Here is a 19,303-nt window from a genome sequence, read left to right as displayed (position 1 = left end):
GCCACCTGTGCGCTGCATGATGATGGGTAAATAAAATATTTCCGAACATATCCAGATTTTTCCCCGCAGTAATCATTGAGTGGCGGAAGTGACATTTATTAAAATTTAGGAGTTACGACGTCATGGATATGGAAAAGGAAAATGTTAAGCACCACATGTCAGGGTAACCATTTAACTTGTGCTATTCCATGACACAACGAAATGAAACTTACGTGCAAGGAATGAAGAAACTATAACCTTCAACGCCGAGCAAAACATTTTCGTCTTTCGCCAAGCGGCAAAAAGGAATCTGACGATTTTCAATTTTACTCGAATAGAAAAAAAACACGAGGGAAGAAAGAGTTTAGCAAAATGCACAAAATAAATCGAAAGAATAAGCGCTCCGAGTACACAGGATTGCGACCTTAGGGCCCGCAACTCGAGTACACGTAATACTCTCCCTCACTACACCCTAAAAATCTCTCTCTCTCTCTATATATATATATCTCATGCACTCGTCCCACCATCTCAATTGTTTAAAAAAAACCGTTCAAGTAGACAGCACATCGGATCAAGTGAACGCTCGCAGAGCTAAAGGGGGATGAAGGATAAAAAAAATGCATCTACGCTTTACGAGTCATCGACTGCAACCATTTAGCATACAAACACACACGCCCTCACACTGCTCCCGTTCCCGTGCACGCCTACCCTCCGCACACTCCCCGTTTCGCCCTGTACCCTGGAATACCTTCGCGTTCGCATCGCTCTTTTAACTCCTTTAATCATTACACAGCTGCTTCACCCCTTCCATCATCTTCCGCCTCTTTCCCCCCACCCCCCCAGGTGACACCTACCCTGCTACTTCAGCCAAGGCGAAAAAGTAAAGAATTCCTGAGCGCAGTTAAGCCGCCTACTTTTTTGCCCCACCCCGCACAGACCCTCCGGTGGAAAATAACTCGAAAGTGAGCGCCAAGATTCGTTGTGTCGTGCCCCGTTTTTCTCCTATTTTACCGGGAAAATAAAACGAGAGGGGCGCGCATTAAAAGTAAGCGCGTTGCGTCCTCGCGGCGGGGACACTAAGAACGAAAAGAAAGAAAACATTAAAAAAAAAGACTCGACTCTGAAGGAATGTGATATTTTTCAAGTCCTTTTCGAGGGAGAGCAGGGGGGGTGGGAAGAAAAAATGCAAACGGGGAGTATCGCGTCTAATAGCACTTGACCCTGTTAATATGCCTCCAGAACAACCTTTTACGATTCCTTTGAGTACTTACGACTCGACTCTTTTTCTCGCCCTTTCGAAAAAAAAACATTAAACCTCGCGAACGCCCTAACTCTTTCATCTCTTTGTGCGCGACATATTTTTAAAAAGCCATTCTCAAAAGGCCCACTTCACGTACGTACCCTCCCCCCCCCCGAACCAACCCTCCCCCTTCCGCTCCTTCCCTCACACCCTCTCCCTCGCTTCCCCACTCGTATTACCGAGAGTTGACTCGCTGGCTCCTCTTTCTCGAGGGCCGCATTGAAGGAGGCGTCGATATGGTAAGGGGGGAAGTGGGGAGGGAACGGAGCAAATCCACGACGGGATCCCGCGCGGGCCGCACTCGCGGGGCACTCGATTCCGGGGGGCCGCGACCCAAAAAGCCCCGTGGCAAACGCGGCAACCTCTCCGTAAATTATCTCCCCGAGAGATTCTTCCTTCACAGAGAGACCTCTCTGGTCCAGATAGCATGACCTGACGTGTTTTATTACAGGGTGACCACTCATCCTCTCGTTTCCCATCCCCGACAGATGTGCCCCCTCTTTCTTCGCCTCTTTCCTCCCGAATGTTGGGCATCCCTCGTCACTTAGCGTTCCACTCGAGTCAGCCCTATTAGACTTTTGCTTTTTACCAGGGTGTGAACAACGCAATCGCTTATTCCAGTTATTCTGAGCATTCTTTCCCCCTTTCATCAAAAGAACTCATTTTAATACAGTAACGGGAGGAACTATTCTATCAACGTAAGGGAAAATATTGGAGAAAGGGCGTTATTTAGGAGACGACCATCAAACCGAGTTGGAACATTTTGCAAAGAACCCGTTTTGGCAAATATTTTAAGATTCCCACGAAAATGGCAGCATATTCAGATTTCAAACAGAAAACGTTGTGAGACCGTTATCAAAGCAGAGGACACCATAAATGGAAGATGGAATTGCTAGCTCTCAAACGTGTTGAAGGTTGAGTACTCTCTTCAAATAATGAATAGAACTGCCGACCTGGAGAGACTCTTGAATCTTTTCCTCGCAAATTAAAATGTTTCAGGAAGAGATTGTGTGACCTAAATCTGATGTACACAATACATGCATGATATTATCTTCTTACTTATACATTGCTATGATAATGAAACTTCCTGCCTAATCTGCGAATGCGGTTATCTTTGAATGTGATTTTGACTTTTGACTGTAATTAAGTGGATACCAAACACGAGCCGATCTCAAAACCAAAAGGAACATTGTCCTCCACGGTATTGACATATTTTCAGGCCACATCCCAGACTGCTTCCAATAATTTTATCCTTTTTTCCGATTATTTGAAGTGATTGAGTCATTCCTGCTTGCTGAAAGAGTGGCCACCTTGCGTAAGGGGAACCTTGTCTGAGTGCTTGTGAGTTTCGAACGCAGAAGTACACTGCTTCCGAGCCGAGATGGCTGTGGTGAACAAAACTCCACATCATGGATTTTTCTCTCCATTGGCTTAAGGAGGCGATTTGGATACCATGACCCGAAGTGATTTTAAGAACCACAAACGCCTTGATCAGCACCAGAAAATTCATCAGAGTGAAGCAACTTCATCCGCATTCGACATATCTTGAGCTAGAATTTTAACACGAAAACGAATAAGTTACTAACCATAATCAACTCTGCAAGCTAATAACTAAATGCTACCAAGCACTAATCGTAAACTAACACTGGATTGTGGGCACTATGATTAAAGAAACAAAGACAATGGCATCGCTTCGCACCAAAAAGAAAATCTTGGTATCATACATACACACACACACACACTATGGGTATGCTCTCACCGGAGTGAGGCAGGCGTATCGCATGGGAGTACTCACCGGATGGTGGTTTCACGTCGTCCCGGTGGAGCTCCGGCTTCGTGGACGCCAGCATACTCAGTGGGTGGTTGGCCGCAGCCGCGGCAGCGGCAGCCGCGGCGGCCGCCGCTGCCGCCGCGCTCGGTCCCGTCAGGGCGCCGGAGAGGCCGAGCAAGGAAGCCGCCGATGTGGGGGGGCCGCCAGGGAGGCCGGGGTGCGGCGGCATCATGGGCAGCGGGGGCGCGGCGTGGGCGGCGGCCGCTGCCGCAGCCGCGTGCGGCAACTGCTGGGCGTGCATCTGTTGCTGCGGGGGGGAAGAGGGCCAAGGGCAAAATTAACGAGACGTCCCCTTAAACAGCAGCATTTCAGCTAAAAAACCAAAACAATACACACACACCGAGAGTTAATATACATAATTTATGCAATATTTTAGGCATTAGGAAGAGATTTGCGTTGGCGAAAGAAGCCTTAACAAGATGAAGAAGGGAATTGATTAAACCTTAATCCTAACAAAATCAGGAAAGGTATTAAACGATTTCGATCGAAATATTCGATTTCGCATTACTCACGTGAAAATAAATATGACCATCAGTGATCCATGGCAATGAGCATCAATCGATTACATTCAGTTGAAGTCAATACTGAGAAACATTAAATTTTGCCTTAATCAAGAAACCATTATGCGCATAAAAGTTTATAATAAGAACTTAGGTACATGATTTGGGCCTGTGGAGTCTGGAAAACCAAAGGAGGGATTATTTGAAAATTATCTCGCAAATTGACGTTTTTCATTTATTAGTCGCAATTAGGGTCAAATTTTATTCCCGGAACAGGAAGTTAGAAAGCTTATGGATAACAACTGATTGGAGAAAGCCCATTATGGACAACGACGGGCAACTAGATTCCACGTAGCCTCAAGTTTCGAATAGCATGACCAATCAACAAAACTATTCGGCACGTCGTTTGCAGAAAAGCGAATGGAGAGCGAAACACATTCCGGGATGGCCAACACTGTGCTGGTGGCATGCTGGGAGAGGATGTGTAAAGGAACAAGGTACCTATGATCCACGTGGTATTCCCAAAGTTGTAAAATACATTTGAATTATTCTACTTTCGACACGTTCCTAGGAGTAAGTAACTGAATCGTGAAAATAATGACCCCGTTTCTTTCCCAAAGCATACATACTACATCCACCAGCCCAGGTGGTTGGAGGTTGAAATATGACAACAACGAATAAATCCATAACGTACCACGAAAGCGATAATGATACTCGACAGTATGTGCCGAATGCTCGAAGCGCAATGGGGAAACTTATCTCAACATTTTTTTCGCCAATCACAGTGTCGCCAGAAGTTAGGCGTACGCCAAGCGGACCTCGTGCTAATGATACCGATTTTTGATTGGTGGAACGGGAGCATCGAGGCTTTCCCAGCCCTAGCTAATCAGGTTCCGGAACCGGTGGGCGACAAGACGACATGAATGTACGCGAGAGTGCAATATCAATCTAAATTGAAAACATTAAAATGCATCACATCTCGTACCCTAAAAAGTCCTAGAAATAACTAACTCTAATTCCATATTACAATAATCCTAATACATAAACTCGATGGCGTCAGGCCTACCACGATGTATTTTACAGATGGTTTATTAGTCTACCCAGGATGGGGATGTGGAAATTCAACTTGAGGAATGGAGAATAAAAGGTATATTTCTATAGATTTTAATTTCAGGCATGACTAGTTTCGACCCATATCAACCCATGGCAACTAATCGGACCTGGAATTAAAGTGTGTGGATTTACAAGCGTTGCACTCCTCATTCTAATACACATTTAAATAAGTATCGCTTAATTTCAATCATGTAGACAAAAAAAATCCGAAATACTTGAGAGAGATCACTTCTTTCTATGGGTCTATCGAGAGAATAAACAGGGATTTAAAATAATACAATGGCAAAAGTGGATTAATAAGAAAGCAAATAGATTTACGCAAATGCAAATTGTTTGAGATATTTTCCCCATGGGCAAATGAATTTCAAAATCCCCTGATGAGAAAACGTATTAAAAAAATAAATACATTCATACCTTTCAATCCCGGTATCAAGAGAGTTGAGTGGGCATTAGGGGATTTCAAAAAATAATAACAAGCGAAAAACCTTGACCGTACCACGCGAAATTCTTCCTCCACAAACGCTCACGGTTCACACAGCTGTGTGTGCCAATGAAGCTCCCCCTGCAAACATAATTACGCGTAGATCGTTCATTTCCTGACTATACCACAGGTAATCATTAAGCACCCCATCGCTCTACTGCAAGGCGTTCCAGGGTTACATCATGACCTTCGTTGACGAGAGTAACGATCAATAAATTACCTACACCTATTTACTCCTGCGAATTAAATCTAATTTTCCGTGTGCAATAATCTGAATGTTAAACGGGTATTGTTTCCTCACATATGGACATACAGGATTTTCAAACGCTACCAAATGTACTACAGGTTGGTGCAATTGTGGCTCCAACCCAACCAAGTTCGGTGAGTCTCGCACAAAACGTATTGAACGTAAATAAAAATGGGGAAAAGGCGTCACCAAACAACACTGATTTTCGTTATTCAAACAAAACTCCAGTGACTTTTGTAATTCATTCATTTAATAACAAAGTGTTTGAACATTCATTTATTTCCATCACGGGCTCCGGAAGTACACCCATTGCATTACTAAAACATGTTAGCAGCTAAATGAGTGAGGCTAAATTAAAAACTCAGTTATGAAAATGTTTACTAATTTTCAGAGCTCCCGAGTTTTTATGATGATGTTACTAATTGTCTTTTTTGTAAAGGCATGCCAAATTTTGCGCACGAGTAACTGCGGCGATAAACCACTGTTTAGGCTATTCTAAAGTGAACCTGAAATTTGAACATAGACAGCTTTATTTATAATCTCTTCCATTTAAAAAATTTAAAACAAACTACAAAGGCTATTCATAATTGCAAATACCTTCATACTTACCCATGCACTATTTCATGGATTACATATTGAATATCGTGGAACTATTTTTCAAACAGGTATGCATATACATATCGGGAAACCTTAAGTAAGAGGGAATACGAAATATGAAAGTAAAAAAATGACATTAAAATTTCGTTGCTAATTCAAAGAAAATACTCTGTGTTGTATACTAAAGACAACCTAAATTTCCCTTTCCTTAGGCTTACTGGTTTCTCTAAGCGGATATAAGATATTTAACTAATCAAAAAGTCAAAATGAAATGTACGACCCAAAAACAATTGAAATTATAACTCACCGAAGATAAATTTCAACACTCAATGGTAATATATTATTAAGGGTATTATACTGTTAATACAAAGCCATATGACACTAGAACAAAACAAATATCAAAGGCGAAAATTAGTTCAAACAGTGCAAAAAGGGTTACGTGCATCTACTTGATACCACCCCGCTCATCGAATACCACGTGGTCTCATTCGTGACACACGGACACAGCGAACTGTCCGAACACCATGGGAAAAATACCTGGGATACACAACAATAGGATACGAGAATAGGAGTAAAAAATAAAAAAATGAGTACCTTGTTTCGATGAAAAACAAGCGACAATTTACAACGCCACGCAGGACGCTGGGGAGGGAGGGGAGCAGGCCACGGTTAAAGATAGAGCTGGCCCGAATGTCGCTCATGAGCATATTTGTAATTGCGGAGTAATTGAGCGGAAAATTTACGTTTTTTTTTGGGGCGGGAAATTTACGTCGACATAAAAAAAGTATGCCTCCAACGCTCTCACGTCCCTCAAATCCCGAGCCCTCGTCGCCCTTACTTAAACATCATTAATTCAAAGTCCCCTTTTTTCATTTCCCCGGACGCCCCTCTTTTATCTCTCCATCGGCGTTTTTTACATAACTTCCTCACTTCCTCCCCCATGGCAAACCACGGCCCCACACCGTTCCTTCCCCTCCCCGTAAAAATGCTTTGTCGCCTCTCCCAAACCCCCACCCCCCAAAAAAAAGGTCCTCCAGCACTACCCTTCCGCCGTTAAACCATCCATCCCCTCCACCCTCCTTTCCCTCCCACTTCAACCGGTATCCGTAACAAACACCCAATTCTAATCAACATTCCATAAACCCTCCCGACATAACAGATCCAGAGCTGAGAGGGGTGAAATGCCCATAAATTAGCCTAAATTCTTGGCATACCCTCTCCCCCTTTCTCCACTCCACGCGATGATGAGATGGAAAAAAATAAAGGAATATTCTTACGGGAGGAGGACGGAGGAGAAGAGGAAAGGCATCTCGGAGGAGAGGGCGTACGACCAATTTCGCCTAAAGATGGTTAAGATATTCTTACTCGGGGGAATCGAAAACATTAAATAACTGAGCGCAAAGACGAGTGGTAAATCATACCACTCTTCGGTTTACGTTAAATGAACACCAGAGAGTTTTGCGAGTGAACGAACTGGCCAAAGGACACAAAAATTATTCTTTCCAGGAAGAGAAAAACTAATCAAAGGAAGTATTTTCAAGCCGGCTTAATCAACCTTGCGCAACGATTTTAACTACGATTAATTATTCTAAGAAAATTATCATGGTGAAAATTTAAGCTGCCAAAGGTTATGAAGTAATCCAGTACGTACACAATTATGTAAAATTTCAAAATGAAAAAGTCCACGCCACAAAACTGAACACAACACCAACGACGCTATACTAGTACTAAAAATTGCAAAGTAAACCCCAATTCGGCCGTATCGTACTACAGCAGTTGTCAATCCAGATGTCAATGGCAGCTAATGACTGAGCCAATTTAAGCGGGAGCGACAATAAGACAATTTAAACAATGGCCATACATATTCAAAGTCCATGGGAGAAATTATTTCCGGAAACGAGAACGCCAAACCAAATTGTATGCATACGCTCCGCCAATCACAGAGTGGAGTGAGCTGGAAGAACATAACGGGCCCACAACTTTCACTATTTATTCAATAGTTTATACACCTATCTCAAGTCAACACAACATTTGAAAATACCCATAGACCTTTCGTAGACAGGTGGAGGTTGAGAACAACAGAGGAATAATAGCCTATTTTCGCAGGGGGGGGGTGGAATCCGCCGACACCGGGATCGACCAAAATGAGGAGAGAGGAACGAAAACAACGGCGAAAACTCTTTAAGTCAATAAGATGGAAAATCACCGCGACCCACCCTTCGCCACTTTTCCAGGAAACATTTTTGCTCACCGCCCTCCGCTCAACTTATTACTTATTCCTCCTTCACAGGAAGCGGGGAGTGATGAGGGGTCCCCTGCCCACCCTCTTCATAAGAAGCCCCCTTCAGCCCACCTACCCTTGGCCAAGTCCTCCCGCTACGTAAGATCCTCCCCCAAAACGTACCCCAGGGGAGAGGGGGTGGGGAAAGGCCGAAGAGCTCCCCCATTTTTGCTAATGCGACTTAATTTACTCCGCCCGGGAACGGAAGAATTCCGCGGAGGAAACGGCTCAGGAGGGTGCGGGGAGAAGATGGGTGGGCACAGCTGTCGACGAGGGTGAAGGAGAGAGAGAGATAGAGTGGCGCTGCGCGATATCTAACATGGAGAACCGATATCAGAGAAACATCGTGGCGGCAATAATTAACGACTATCTTGAGAAATATCGGTTATATATTACACATCGTTCATCGGCTACCATGACCATATCTTTTAACGACCACACCCCCCCATAAATGTTAAGAGTAATATATACTATCGAAGACATAGGTCATATATGCACCAAGGGAATAGCTTTTTCATTGTCATCACGCGGAAGCTTGTCTTTCCACTATCTTCTATACTCATGTACTTAAAAAGTATCGACTTGTAATTCGTCTATATAGTTCGTACTATTCATAAATCATATTACAATGGAACTGTACAAAATCCATACCGAAAATATCAACCTTAGATCCACACCGGCGATTATTTCCGATGCCTGATAAATCGCTACATACTCGATATATTTCGCCACACCGATTCTTTAAACTTAATCCATGCCGACCTGGAAGTGACATGGAAGCAATATCGACATGGCATCAATGTATTGGCTTATCGGAAGGCCCTATGCGGATGAAAGAGAGGGGAGGGGGAAGTGATATTCCGTCTTTGAGGGAGGAGGGAAAAGAGACGATGGGGTGTAGGAGAGTCGCCTTCGAGGGGGAAAATTTCAAGGGGTATGTGGTGGGGAACACAAAAAGGGGTGGATGCGTCGCAAGGGAGTATTGCTCAAGGTGGGAGAGCTCTTCGGAATGTGATGGCCGAGGGGTGAAAGAGCCCTGGGGTGGGAGAATATTCATCACCGAAAGTTGGAGATCCTGGAGACGTGAGAGGGGAAATAGGAAACAGGCTAGGGGCTAAGGAACAGGAACGGTCATAGCCCGGGGGCATCGATCCGGGCACCCATTGAACGCCGCTACATTTAAGTAATAATGACCGAGAAAAAAACACAACGATATTGATATATCCATAGTTTGTCACATAAAGACTTGCATGATTTTTTCCCTTTTTAACACAAACTGTTATATTTTTCCCCATTTCAAATTTCAGCGTAGGCGTTTTATCAGCGCGGAAACCTAATCATTAAACGACACCATAGCACTAACACATAGCTGTCATATTGTAGAAATTATAAACATACTCATATAAACACGCTTGGATCTTTTGATTTGACATTCCTATTTTAAAAAACTGGAATTTGAAAGCTACCAAATAAGTAAGAATTCTCCTGTAAAAATCTAGTGACTTGAATGAATGTCTCGGGCTTTCAAGTCTTCCCTGGACTGATATTTTATTCCCCAAGTTATCCATATTTCCTTTGATTTCATACATAAGACTAATCTAAGACTATGGCTTTTTGGCTTGGGCATTAGACAAGAAAGAAAATGGGGGGCTACCGACTAAAATGCGTTGCGGATAGATGATCAACGGATGGATATCTTAGTTGTCGGAGAGTAGGAACGGGAAAGGTAGCCTGTCCCAAAAGATTTTTTCCAACAGATCTTCGAGTGTCACATAGATCGGTGCCTCATCTGGCGGCAGGTATGGCTCACTCGGAAATTTCTCCACGAATATACTGAATTCTATGACAGTGAAGACCTCCACGGTCTGCAGGTAATCGAGTCTAAGGCTTTGACACGAAAAATTCCATCAACAGTCACTTTCTTCCCACTTCAAACAACGCGTGAATCTTTCCCTAGTACGCTTCCAACAGTTACGTGTGAGACTTTTGATTTTTTCAATTTCAAACGGCCTAAAGCGATGGCATGGAGTGTATCCCTTTTACCCCATTGCAATAAATGAGGTGCATAATAAATAACTCGTGAAAACCTATCATCACTCAATAGATGTACCCTGAATGCACACAATAGGTGGCATCATAGATTGTCTTTTAAAGGGGGACCAATCAAAATACTTTTCACTAAGTATATTCTGTCTACTGGGGACGTAAGGAGAAGAATTGCGCTAGGCTAAGAGGCTTTCACAAGGAGGGAGTTGATGACAGGGACGTTGAGTAAGGATATTAAGAAAAGACTCGTAAAAACTTTGATATGGAGCGTAGCTATGTACGGCGCGGAAACGTGGTCGTTAAAGTAGGAGGATAGACGTAGACTGGAGGCACTAGAAATGTGGGTGTGGAGAAGAATGGAGAAGGTGAAATGGACAGAGAAGAAAACAAACGAGGAAGTACTTGGTATGGTGGGCTAAGAGAGGGGTTTGCTGGGAGCAATCATATGGAGGCAGGAAAAGTGGCTGAAGGGGGTATTGACCGGCAGCGGGATGTTGAAGACTGTGATAGAGGGGAGAGTGTTGGGCAAAAGAGGAAAGGGATGGAACAGGATAGGGATGTTGGACGGGATGAAGGGAGGAAGAAAGTACTCCGAGCTGAAGAGGGACCTGATGTAGAGTAGGATGTTGTGTTTTGCTAGGGGCCAAAAATTATTTAATTAGTAATTACGTCAATCCAAAAACCTACCTTAACCGGTAGATTACCTAATAATAATAATAATTCTGTCTACTGTAGATAAAGTTGGTTTAATAGTAAGGAGAATAGAAAGTGAGGAATAACAAACCTATTTACGCCTAAGCAGAGATGAGATTACACTTCCAATGTTGCCCCAGCTTACAGTCAATAAAATGATCTCCTTTTTTGCAGTTCATTAATTCGCTCAGCTGAGTTTGATCCAACAGCGTTATTGCCACATAAATTACGTTTGCTCAAACAAATATGCGTTAATTTCGCAAATCCGTACCAGGGGGCCTCGCAATTCACGCATTTCGGCTTGCGATATTATGACATCGACAGGGAACGTTTTCACTTGGACGGATGGGAGGATTATGTTGATACGGTAGCTTCCGCATTGGCTTTGCACGCAGGGGTTCTGGACTCGAGGCACAAATGCACTTAAAATGGCAAATCCTGAAGGAATTTCACGCAGAACATTTCAATTACAATGCAAGCCTACCCTATTACAACACCATAGCCAAGGGTTTACGATATGATTCCAGATGCTGTAGTGTAGAGTTTTATTCAAATAGTTGTACTCTGAGTAAATTTAGTTCAAATGATGAAAAAAATCCCATGTTACACCCCTTTACCTTCTCTTTGAAGGCCCTAAACTTTTCCCAGGATACTCACTCTTATCCTTGGGAGACCTCAGCACAGAGTCGGCTCCAGGTGCTGCACCTACCGTTACAATATTATAGAAATTATAAAAATTACAGAAATTTCACGAAAAAAATCATGAGTGAAAACTACTACTTCTAATTGGTCTCCGTTTCAGATTAACCAAATAAGATCTCTCCGCGGTAATTAATACCGACAAATCCGTTGAAAATGTCGGTCGGCAATTTGGGAACCAATAATGGTAAAATGAGGATTATTAAGCTTCGAGTGAGCGGTACCTTCAACAAATTTTAATCATGAGTGAAATCACATTCACTTATTTCAATGACCCGCTTAAAAAATTACAATAACAATCACTGCAAACTAATCGAGGTGGTACATGCAGAAAGTCCTCGTAAAAGGGAACATTTTCTTATGCTTGGCAAATGGCATCGCATTTTCTCAATTAAATGTTATTAACTATGCATAACGATCAAAAAACAGATATCTGTACTCAACAATTCCGTAGGGAAAATAATACACATAAGCCATCAACAGCAATAAAAAGATAGCAATGAAAAAAAGAACATAAAAAGGAGACAATCTGAGAGCGATGGTCGCGAAAAGAAGCAAAAGGTGATAAACAGAAATGCTCCGTCACGCGTCACTACCATGGAGTGGAAAGCTTTGGAAAGGACTTAACGACACAAACACGAGAACAGATTTGACGTCTGAAAGAACACCACAAACGTCCAAAAAAGACAGGGCCAAAATCATTGGCCAATTATAGACCGTTCGATGCTTCGAAACGAGTAATCTTTTTAATTTTACGAGCTCACATTATTCAGATACTAATTCCAACTGCCTGAAATCGACCCGGGACCATCTGGAACATTAAAATGCAAGGTAAATGGGCACTAGAAATATGTAAACAGATCGAATTCAATGCCATAAACTCAACTCGGGAAAATGGGAAATAGGTAGACCACACCAGCAGCGCTTGGGTGGCAACGGTGAACAGTGGAGGAGGGGCCCCAAGGAAAAAAAAATCCATGGGAGACGAGGGGAAAATGGAAGCAGCTCCCTTAAAAATTCACGAACCATTCGATCCACACTCCCCACCCCCCTCTTTGCCTCTTGGTGCGTTCAGCGTGCCTCCTCCCGTCCTTTTACCCCCAAATCTACTCCCCCCATCCCCCTCAACACGAAGAGCCGTTCTTACCTACGCCACCTCCCGGACGAAAGCCTCCCGAAAATCCAAAAACCTTATTCCACCAGCCTCCCACCATACACTCCTGCCCCACCTCCGCCCCCGCATTGAATTTACTCCCCTTTTCCCTTCCGCCTTTCTCAACCCCCAGCATAAAACTCACCCCCCCCCATCTCCTCGAAGAGTATTTTCTTTCACTTCCGATCCGCCTAGCTCTCCGAAATCCCCTCCTCACCCTACCCTTACCCATCAGCTCGGGAAAATCTCCACGTCCCCCTCCGACCCTCACAAACTCACACATCCAAACCTCCCGCCACCTCTCCTCCCCACTCGCATCATTCAAATCCCCCACCCCTCACTCCGACTTCGTTTTCGCTCTCTTCCCATTCCGACCGTTGTCGTGAGTGGGGGATGGAGGGAGGGAGGGAATAGGGCTTTCGGCCGAGATGGAGAGCGAGGTGGTGCGAGGCGGAAAACGGAATAAGAAATAAGAAAATCTCCCAAACCCTTTTCTGGGTAAGAGTGGCTCGATTAAAGGTGAACGGCTTCGACGTTCTCGAGGGCTCAACATCGGGGAGACGCGCGCGGATTTTTTTTTTAATGAAGGCGGCGATACTCAACGTGGTGGCCTCACAATAATTTAATGCGCCCCAACCAGGATCTCGGTTTGTGCCAAAAGAAGGGAGTTCGCACCGGGGAGTTGAAGTGAAAGGATTTTCGGAAGGGCCAAACGAGGAAGTTTCACAAAGACATCAAACGAAATATTTACTTTGAAACAAGGAAGAACAAAATTCATAGCCATACACAAACTCGATAAAATAATCGCTTAGCCGAATGACATTCTGGTTTTGGAATTATGCAAGTGCAAAAATAAAAAAAACGAAGAGTTTAGATCGCGGAGTTTTTTTTGAAAGTTCAATCACGTATTCAATCTAATAATCGCGATTATTTACGGAGACATGAGATCAGAATATACCTTATGCAAAAGAAATTCGTGGAAAATCACTAGCAAACGTCTGTTTCCATCACTCCGGGTCATTTTTAAGCAGGGCGGGTTCACACTCACCTATGACAGGAGGCCAACACGGCCATTCAATATTTGCCATAAAATTCATGGCGCAAATAGACATTTGCGAATCAAGTGCACAAAATTCTTACATTCGGTAATGGCTCAGGACGACAAAATGTTTACAATGCACACCAATGACGACATGTTTAGAAAACATACCAACACATACAATCTCATTTCGTTCAATATCGCATTAAAATCGTTATTAGAGGAGGCGAATGACAGCTATAACCATTTGGGATAGGTGGATGATTCGGTAGGGGTAGGATGATCGGGGAGTGAGGAACTGTAGAGAGAAACCCAGCCTCGGCATTAGCGATAAACGCCAAGGGGTCCACAATCCTACGTCCCATCCCAAGGATGATGAAGATGAATTATTCTCCACTTAACACCTAGGGATGGGACCCCCAAGTAGGAATAGGGATGCCATTAAAAAAACCCTGCCATCTCCGGGATTCGAACCTGGGCTCTAGGGTGAGAATCAGTTCATTATCCATCTAATCATCCCTATTCCCTTATCCCATACCTCGTGCCGCGTTATGCACGACGAATGGCGGAAATTAAAAACTCAATTCTTTCGACGACTTCGATTTAAACTGAGCGACACAGCACTTTCCAACTCACAGTGCCACCACTCTTTAGGAGCTCTGGGGAAAGGCCACATCCGCAACTTCGGCTTAACCGCCAAAACAGTCAACGTGTCCTGGGCATCTTTCGATTCAGATACCCCTCTGTTGCAACCTTTCGCCAAGGCAAACTCTTCATCGATTGTCCAAATTTTTTCTATTTTCCGGACAAGACACTTTAATCCCAGTATGCATCTAAAAATACCCTCAAATAAAACTAGAAAAAGACGTATCTGAACAAACGGAATGGAAGATTTCTATTATTTAAGCACCAAGAGGTCCAGGGATGTAAGCTACAAGGATAGTAATTCACATATTCACACGCACGTTTTACACGTATCTATGTACAATAGTAAATAGATTTCAAGTGACTGCTCATCCAAAGGTAACAAATTTATTATTTATACTATACATTATTATACCTATAAAGGCGTTGACGTGAGTTACTGACAAATTGAAAACCATTTTGCAAAAAAAACTAGTCGAAGGGGAATAAAATGATTCCCCCAAACGAATCGACGAGAGCATATTACACGCTCATTACTGAATGGATGCGAATTGGTTAATGCGCTCTATGATTTAAGTGGGCGAAAGTGTTCCCTATGATTTCAGTATTCCTTGGACGGTATCGCCTGACCTCTCTCACTCGAGTAACCCCACCTCAACCGTTTCCCTTCTCTCGCTAACCCCCTGGGCCGTCACCATCTTGACGAAAAAGAAGAATCCCCCATAAACCCTCCTCTCTCAACCCCTACACCCTATCCACTCACCCCCACGGAAAATACACCGGAGAGTGGGTGGGAAGAGGGCTTAAAGTGGAAGGGAGGCAACGGGAAGGGTTGCTCGAGAAAGGTTTTTCGCGAGGGGAGAGAGAAGATGGGAGGGGGAGGAAAATAGAGACAAGAGAAATGAGGGAGAGGGAAGAATCCCTGGAGGAGGAGGAGAGGGAGGGCGGGACGACGATCCCAACAGTGTGTGCGAGGAGACGGGAGGGGGGAGGACCGGGGTGGGGGAGGAGCTCCCGAAAAATACATGAATTTCCGGAAGACGTGGGGAGGTCCCACAACTCCACCAGAGCACACCACGAGGGAACAGATGCGGAATCTCTCACGAATTTCCAAACGACGGAGTTCACCGGACCCATTCAATTTTCGAGTGCGACTCCGGAATTCGGTTAATCGGGCGTTTTGAGCACCACTTTACTCCTTCGCCGGATTGACTTCGACTCATCTCCCGAGCAAAGAAATAAGATTTTATGTAATCTATAAAAAAAACAACTATTAAAAATAAGGGAAATCCGCGAAGCCGGAATCACCAAAAAAAACTTTATTACCGAACCAAAATGGCACTCAACGGGCGATAAAAACGTACCGCTGCGACTGAACTTGTCTTATTACACCCTATCCACTCCTCTTTTCCACCACGTCTTCGGAATAATGGTGTAACGCATGTAGTTACACTTTCCTTCGAACCACGCCTCTAACATTCTTTGGAATATCAATTTAAAAATATACATGCATGTATTACTACAAGTTAGTACATATATGTATAACAAGTGTATTAGGCAGCATTGCAAACAAACCACAAAAGGAAAGGTGGAAGAATAAGTTCATCCGAGTCGTCCAAAACCTAACTCAGTAGTATGCATAAAACAAATTTGTATTTTTAATCTTGAATTTAGCATTAAAACAATAATACCGCTTGATAATAATTTTCAGACATCAAAGGAAAAGAATATTACAAACATTTCCGCGCACATTCATTCCTTTGAAAGCTCCATTTGGCCGTTCTCATAATAATTATCTGCGCGATAAGTGTACGCAACATTACCATGGATTTTCTGCGTGACCTTTGATTGAATCTTTTTTCGTCTCAACATGTCTTGATAGACGAGGTTGACAATTATTCTCTCAAGAGTATAGTTAAGCACCTGAGGAGAACCTGAATTTAGACACTGATATCCAGCTTCTACTTGAATAATCATATTGTCGCTGTCACTTGAAGAGAGTTTTTAGAATCGCCAGCCAATAATTCATTTGTATACCTAGTCACTTACTGTTTTTGACGACTTAGATTTAATAGGCAGAATGAGGATTTCGTATCGTTAACACATTAACTCACCGCAATGAATGAAAACAGCACATGTGTGTGGCATTGCTTCACCTTGGACGTACGGTTCCAAGAAACAGCGAGAGATGCCGCAACAGTAACTTTTAACGGAGTCATTCACTAACATGCATTTCAATGCACCAATTTCAGAGTACAGAAATCATTCACCTTGTCCCCCGGATACCTCGATGTCCGGGTTCGAATCCCGTTCCGTTCCAAGTCGTAAATTTCAGAGTTTAAGAGGACGTCTCGATAGCTTTAACTGCCTAAAGCACTCGGCCGGACGTCGAGGGATCCGGGTTCGAATCCCGGTCAAGAAAAATGATTTTTACACTCTGAAATTGTTGCATTGGATGGACGGCGATTCATCGGGAGAAAGGTAATAAAGAATTAACCGAAAAACGAGATTCTTTCGATGTTCATGATCGGAAGGTAAATGTTTTCACTGAAGAAGGATGGTCCCCCCCTTGAAGCGGGATTGGCAAAATCACTCGCGGCGAATGAGAGACAACTAAGTTGGACAGGGAACCTGCGAAAGGTTTGCCATTTCACACTTGTTAACCGGGGGAAGAAGGATTGGACATGGTCGGAAGACGAACGCCGCGCTTGGAGAGGGATAACTCCGCACAAAACGGGGAAAAAATTATTTTTATCTAATCCGTACAATTTTGGAGGGTTATTTGATTCATTAACAGCGATGTAATTGATGAGGGAGGAAGGGGAGAAAGTCAGCAGTCTGGGATTTCGCCCTCGCGGAGCCGCCGCATATTGAGCAAGTCAGCCTAATTGACGCTTAGGAGGAAGAAGGAAAGGAGGGGAGGAGGAGGAGGAGGTGACTGAGAGGTGGGGTGCAAAGGCCGGGATGGATGAGGGGGGGGGGGAAATGATAAAAGGAGTAAGGGGAGGTGGGAGGGGATATCCCGCGGGGCGGTGGGGGGCAGAGATCCTGGCAGTGGGGAAAAAAAAGATGAAGTGAGGAAATTGGATTTGGTTCAAGAGGTTAGGAGCGAAGGAAGGAGAAGTGAAGGGGTGTGCGAGAGAGAGAGAGAAACATATTGAATGTGAAAGAAATGGGAAGAGGCTGGAAAGAGTGGGAGAAGGGTAGGGGTCGTCGAGGAATGAATAGAGGGAAAAAAAACAGGCAAACCATCTCTCCGCTTTCGTCTCTGCTTTACACCTCCATTTTTGAACGGCTTTTGGGTCTGATAGGAAACAAGTGCCGTTGGATATTTCCCCCCCCCCTTAAGGGCGGAATAATACCTTTCAGTCAATATTGTACTCTGTCACACACATGCAACGAATTCACACGCTATTAGGGTCCATATTTTTTTTCCACTCCTACGCACCATATTTACGTACGGTCACACCTTGAATGAGATGCCTTTGCCCATGGAAAGCAATTTTGGGTATGAGGAAACCAAATATTCAATTGTTCCCGGCCCTGATGATGACGCTTGAGCGTTGAAACTGGTTGTACGTGAATAAAGGACAGCGGAAAGATACATTGTATTCTTCATTTAATTATTATGAGGAAACCACATGAAAAATCATGAAATATGTTTGTTTTTCTCATAATGAAATATGATCATGCTTTGTCACACAGATACCAGGGGAAAAGGTCCACTCTCCTTTTTAATCACTTCACGCCACGTATCAGGAAATAGTTAATAAAAGTGGATAATTTACTTCAAAAAACACTACATTAATGGGCAAATACAATACTAAACCATTACATTGAATTAGCTTGGTAATGAAAAGGTCGCAGATTCGAACCAAACCACTTGTATTCATTTGAGGTCATCATCAATTCATCTCATTTATCTTCACGGCGGTTAATCATCTGAGCAATACCAATTAATTGAAAATTATAAAATAATGAGAGTCGAAGAGAACTAAACATGGTCTAAATACATAATGGTTTTCCGCTGAGAATACGCATTAAATTCGTAAAAAAAGGAAGTACTGAGCACTGATCACAGTTAAAAGAGATGAAACGTAACCACCAAAAACAGCAAAATAATTTACATATTTAAACAAGTCCAAAAACGTACGGCTGACCACATTACCTTTGGGACGCAAAATGTCACACACCACAACCGCCTAGGCCAAGGGAAAAGTAGCAGAAAATATTCCACCGCAACTTTCTGCGGACACCCACAGCTGGAAGGACGAGACGAGGGGTGGGGGGTAAAAATTATTTTTATCCCTAGAAGACAGAACCCGATTGGAGGTAAGACTGCGACGAAAAATACTTCCCCTTCCCTCTCCCAGCACCCTCCTCAGCGAGGGAAAGCGTGGGCAGGAAAGGAAGAGAGTGAGAGAGACAGGAAAAGGGGGGAAAGAACAAAAGGAGCACTAAGGGAAGAAAGGGGAGAGATGTAAAAAAGAGAAGTCGACGCGAGAAAAACGTCCAGATTCCATTGCGAGGAAGGAATGAACTTCGGTACTCATGGCAATCCACTTCCCTCAAAAACTCAGAACCCGCACACACCACCCTCGCCCCCAGCACACCCCCCTCCTCTTCCTCCCAGATTTCCCCGTCAACTGCCGCTCCACCCCCTTAAAACCTCTTGCCTCCACCCGAATTCTCCGTCTCA

The 19,303-nt window shown here is 43.7% G+C and overlaps 1 protein-coding gene across 2 annotated transcripts in view; it reads right to left on the bottom strand.

Annotated features, from left to right (window-relative positions):
• The window catches only part of LOC139694955 (transducin-like enhancer protein 4), a 485,346-nt gene that overhangs the window by 64,952 nt on the left and 401,091 nt on the right, over positions 1–19,303 (bottom strand). For both annotated transcript variants that reach the window (XM_071593486.1, XM_071593487.1), the window contains exon 7: positions 3,075–3,357. In XM_071593486.1, coding sequence (XP_071449587.1) covers positions 3,075–3,357 — 283 coding nt within the window. The remainder of the gene's footprint in view (positions 1–3,074; positions 3,358–19,303) is intronic.

The sequence above is a fragment of the Hetaerina americana genome, unplaced genomic scaffold, assembly GCF_022747635.1.
Source record: "Hetaerina americana unplaced genomic scaffold, ioHetAmer1.1.p SCAF_6, whole genome shotgun sequence".
Taxonomy (NCBI): domain Eukaryota; kingdom Metazoa; phylum Arthropoda; class Insecta; order Odonata; family Calopterygidae; genus Hetaerina; species Hetaerina americana.
Note: the sequence above shows the minus strand (reverse complement) of the source record. Positions and strands in the feature narration are given on the sequence as shown.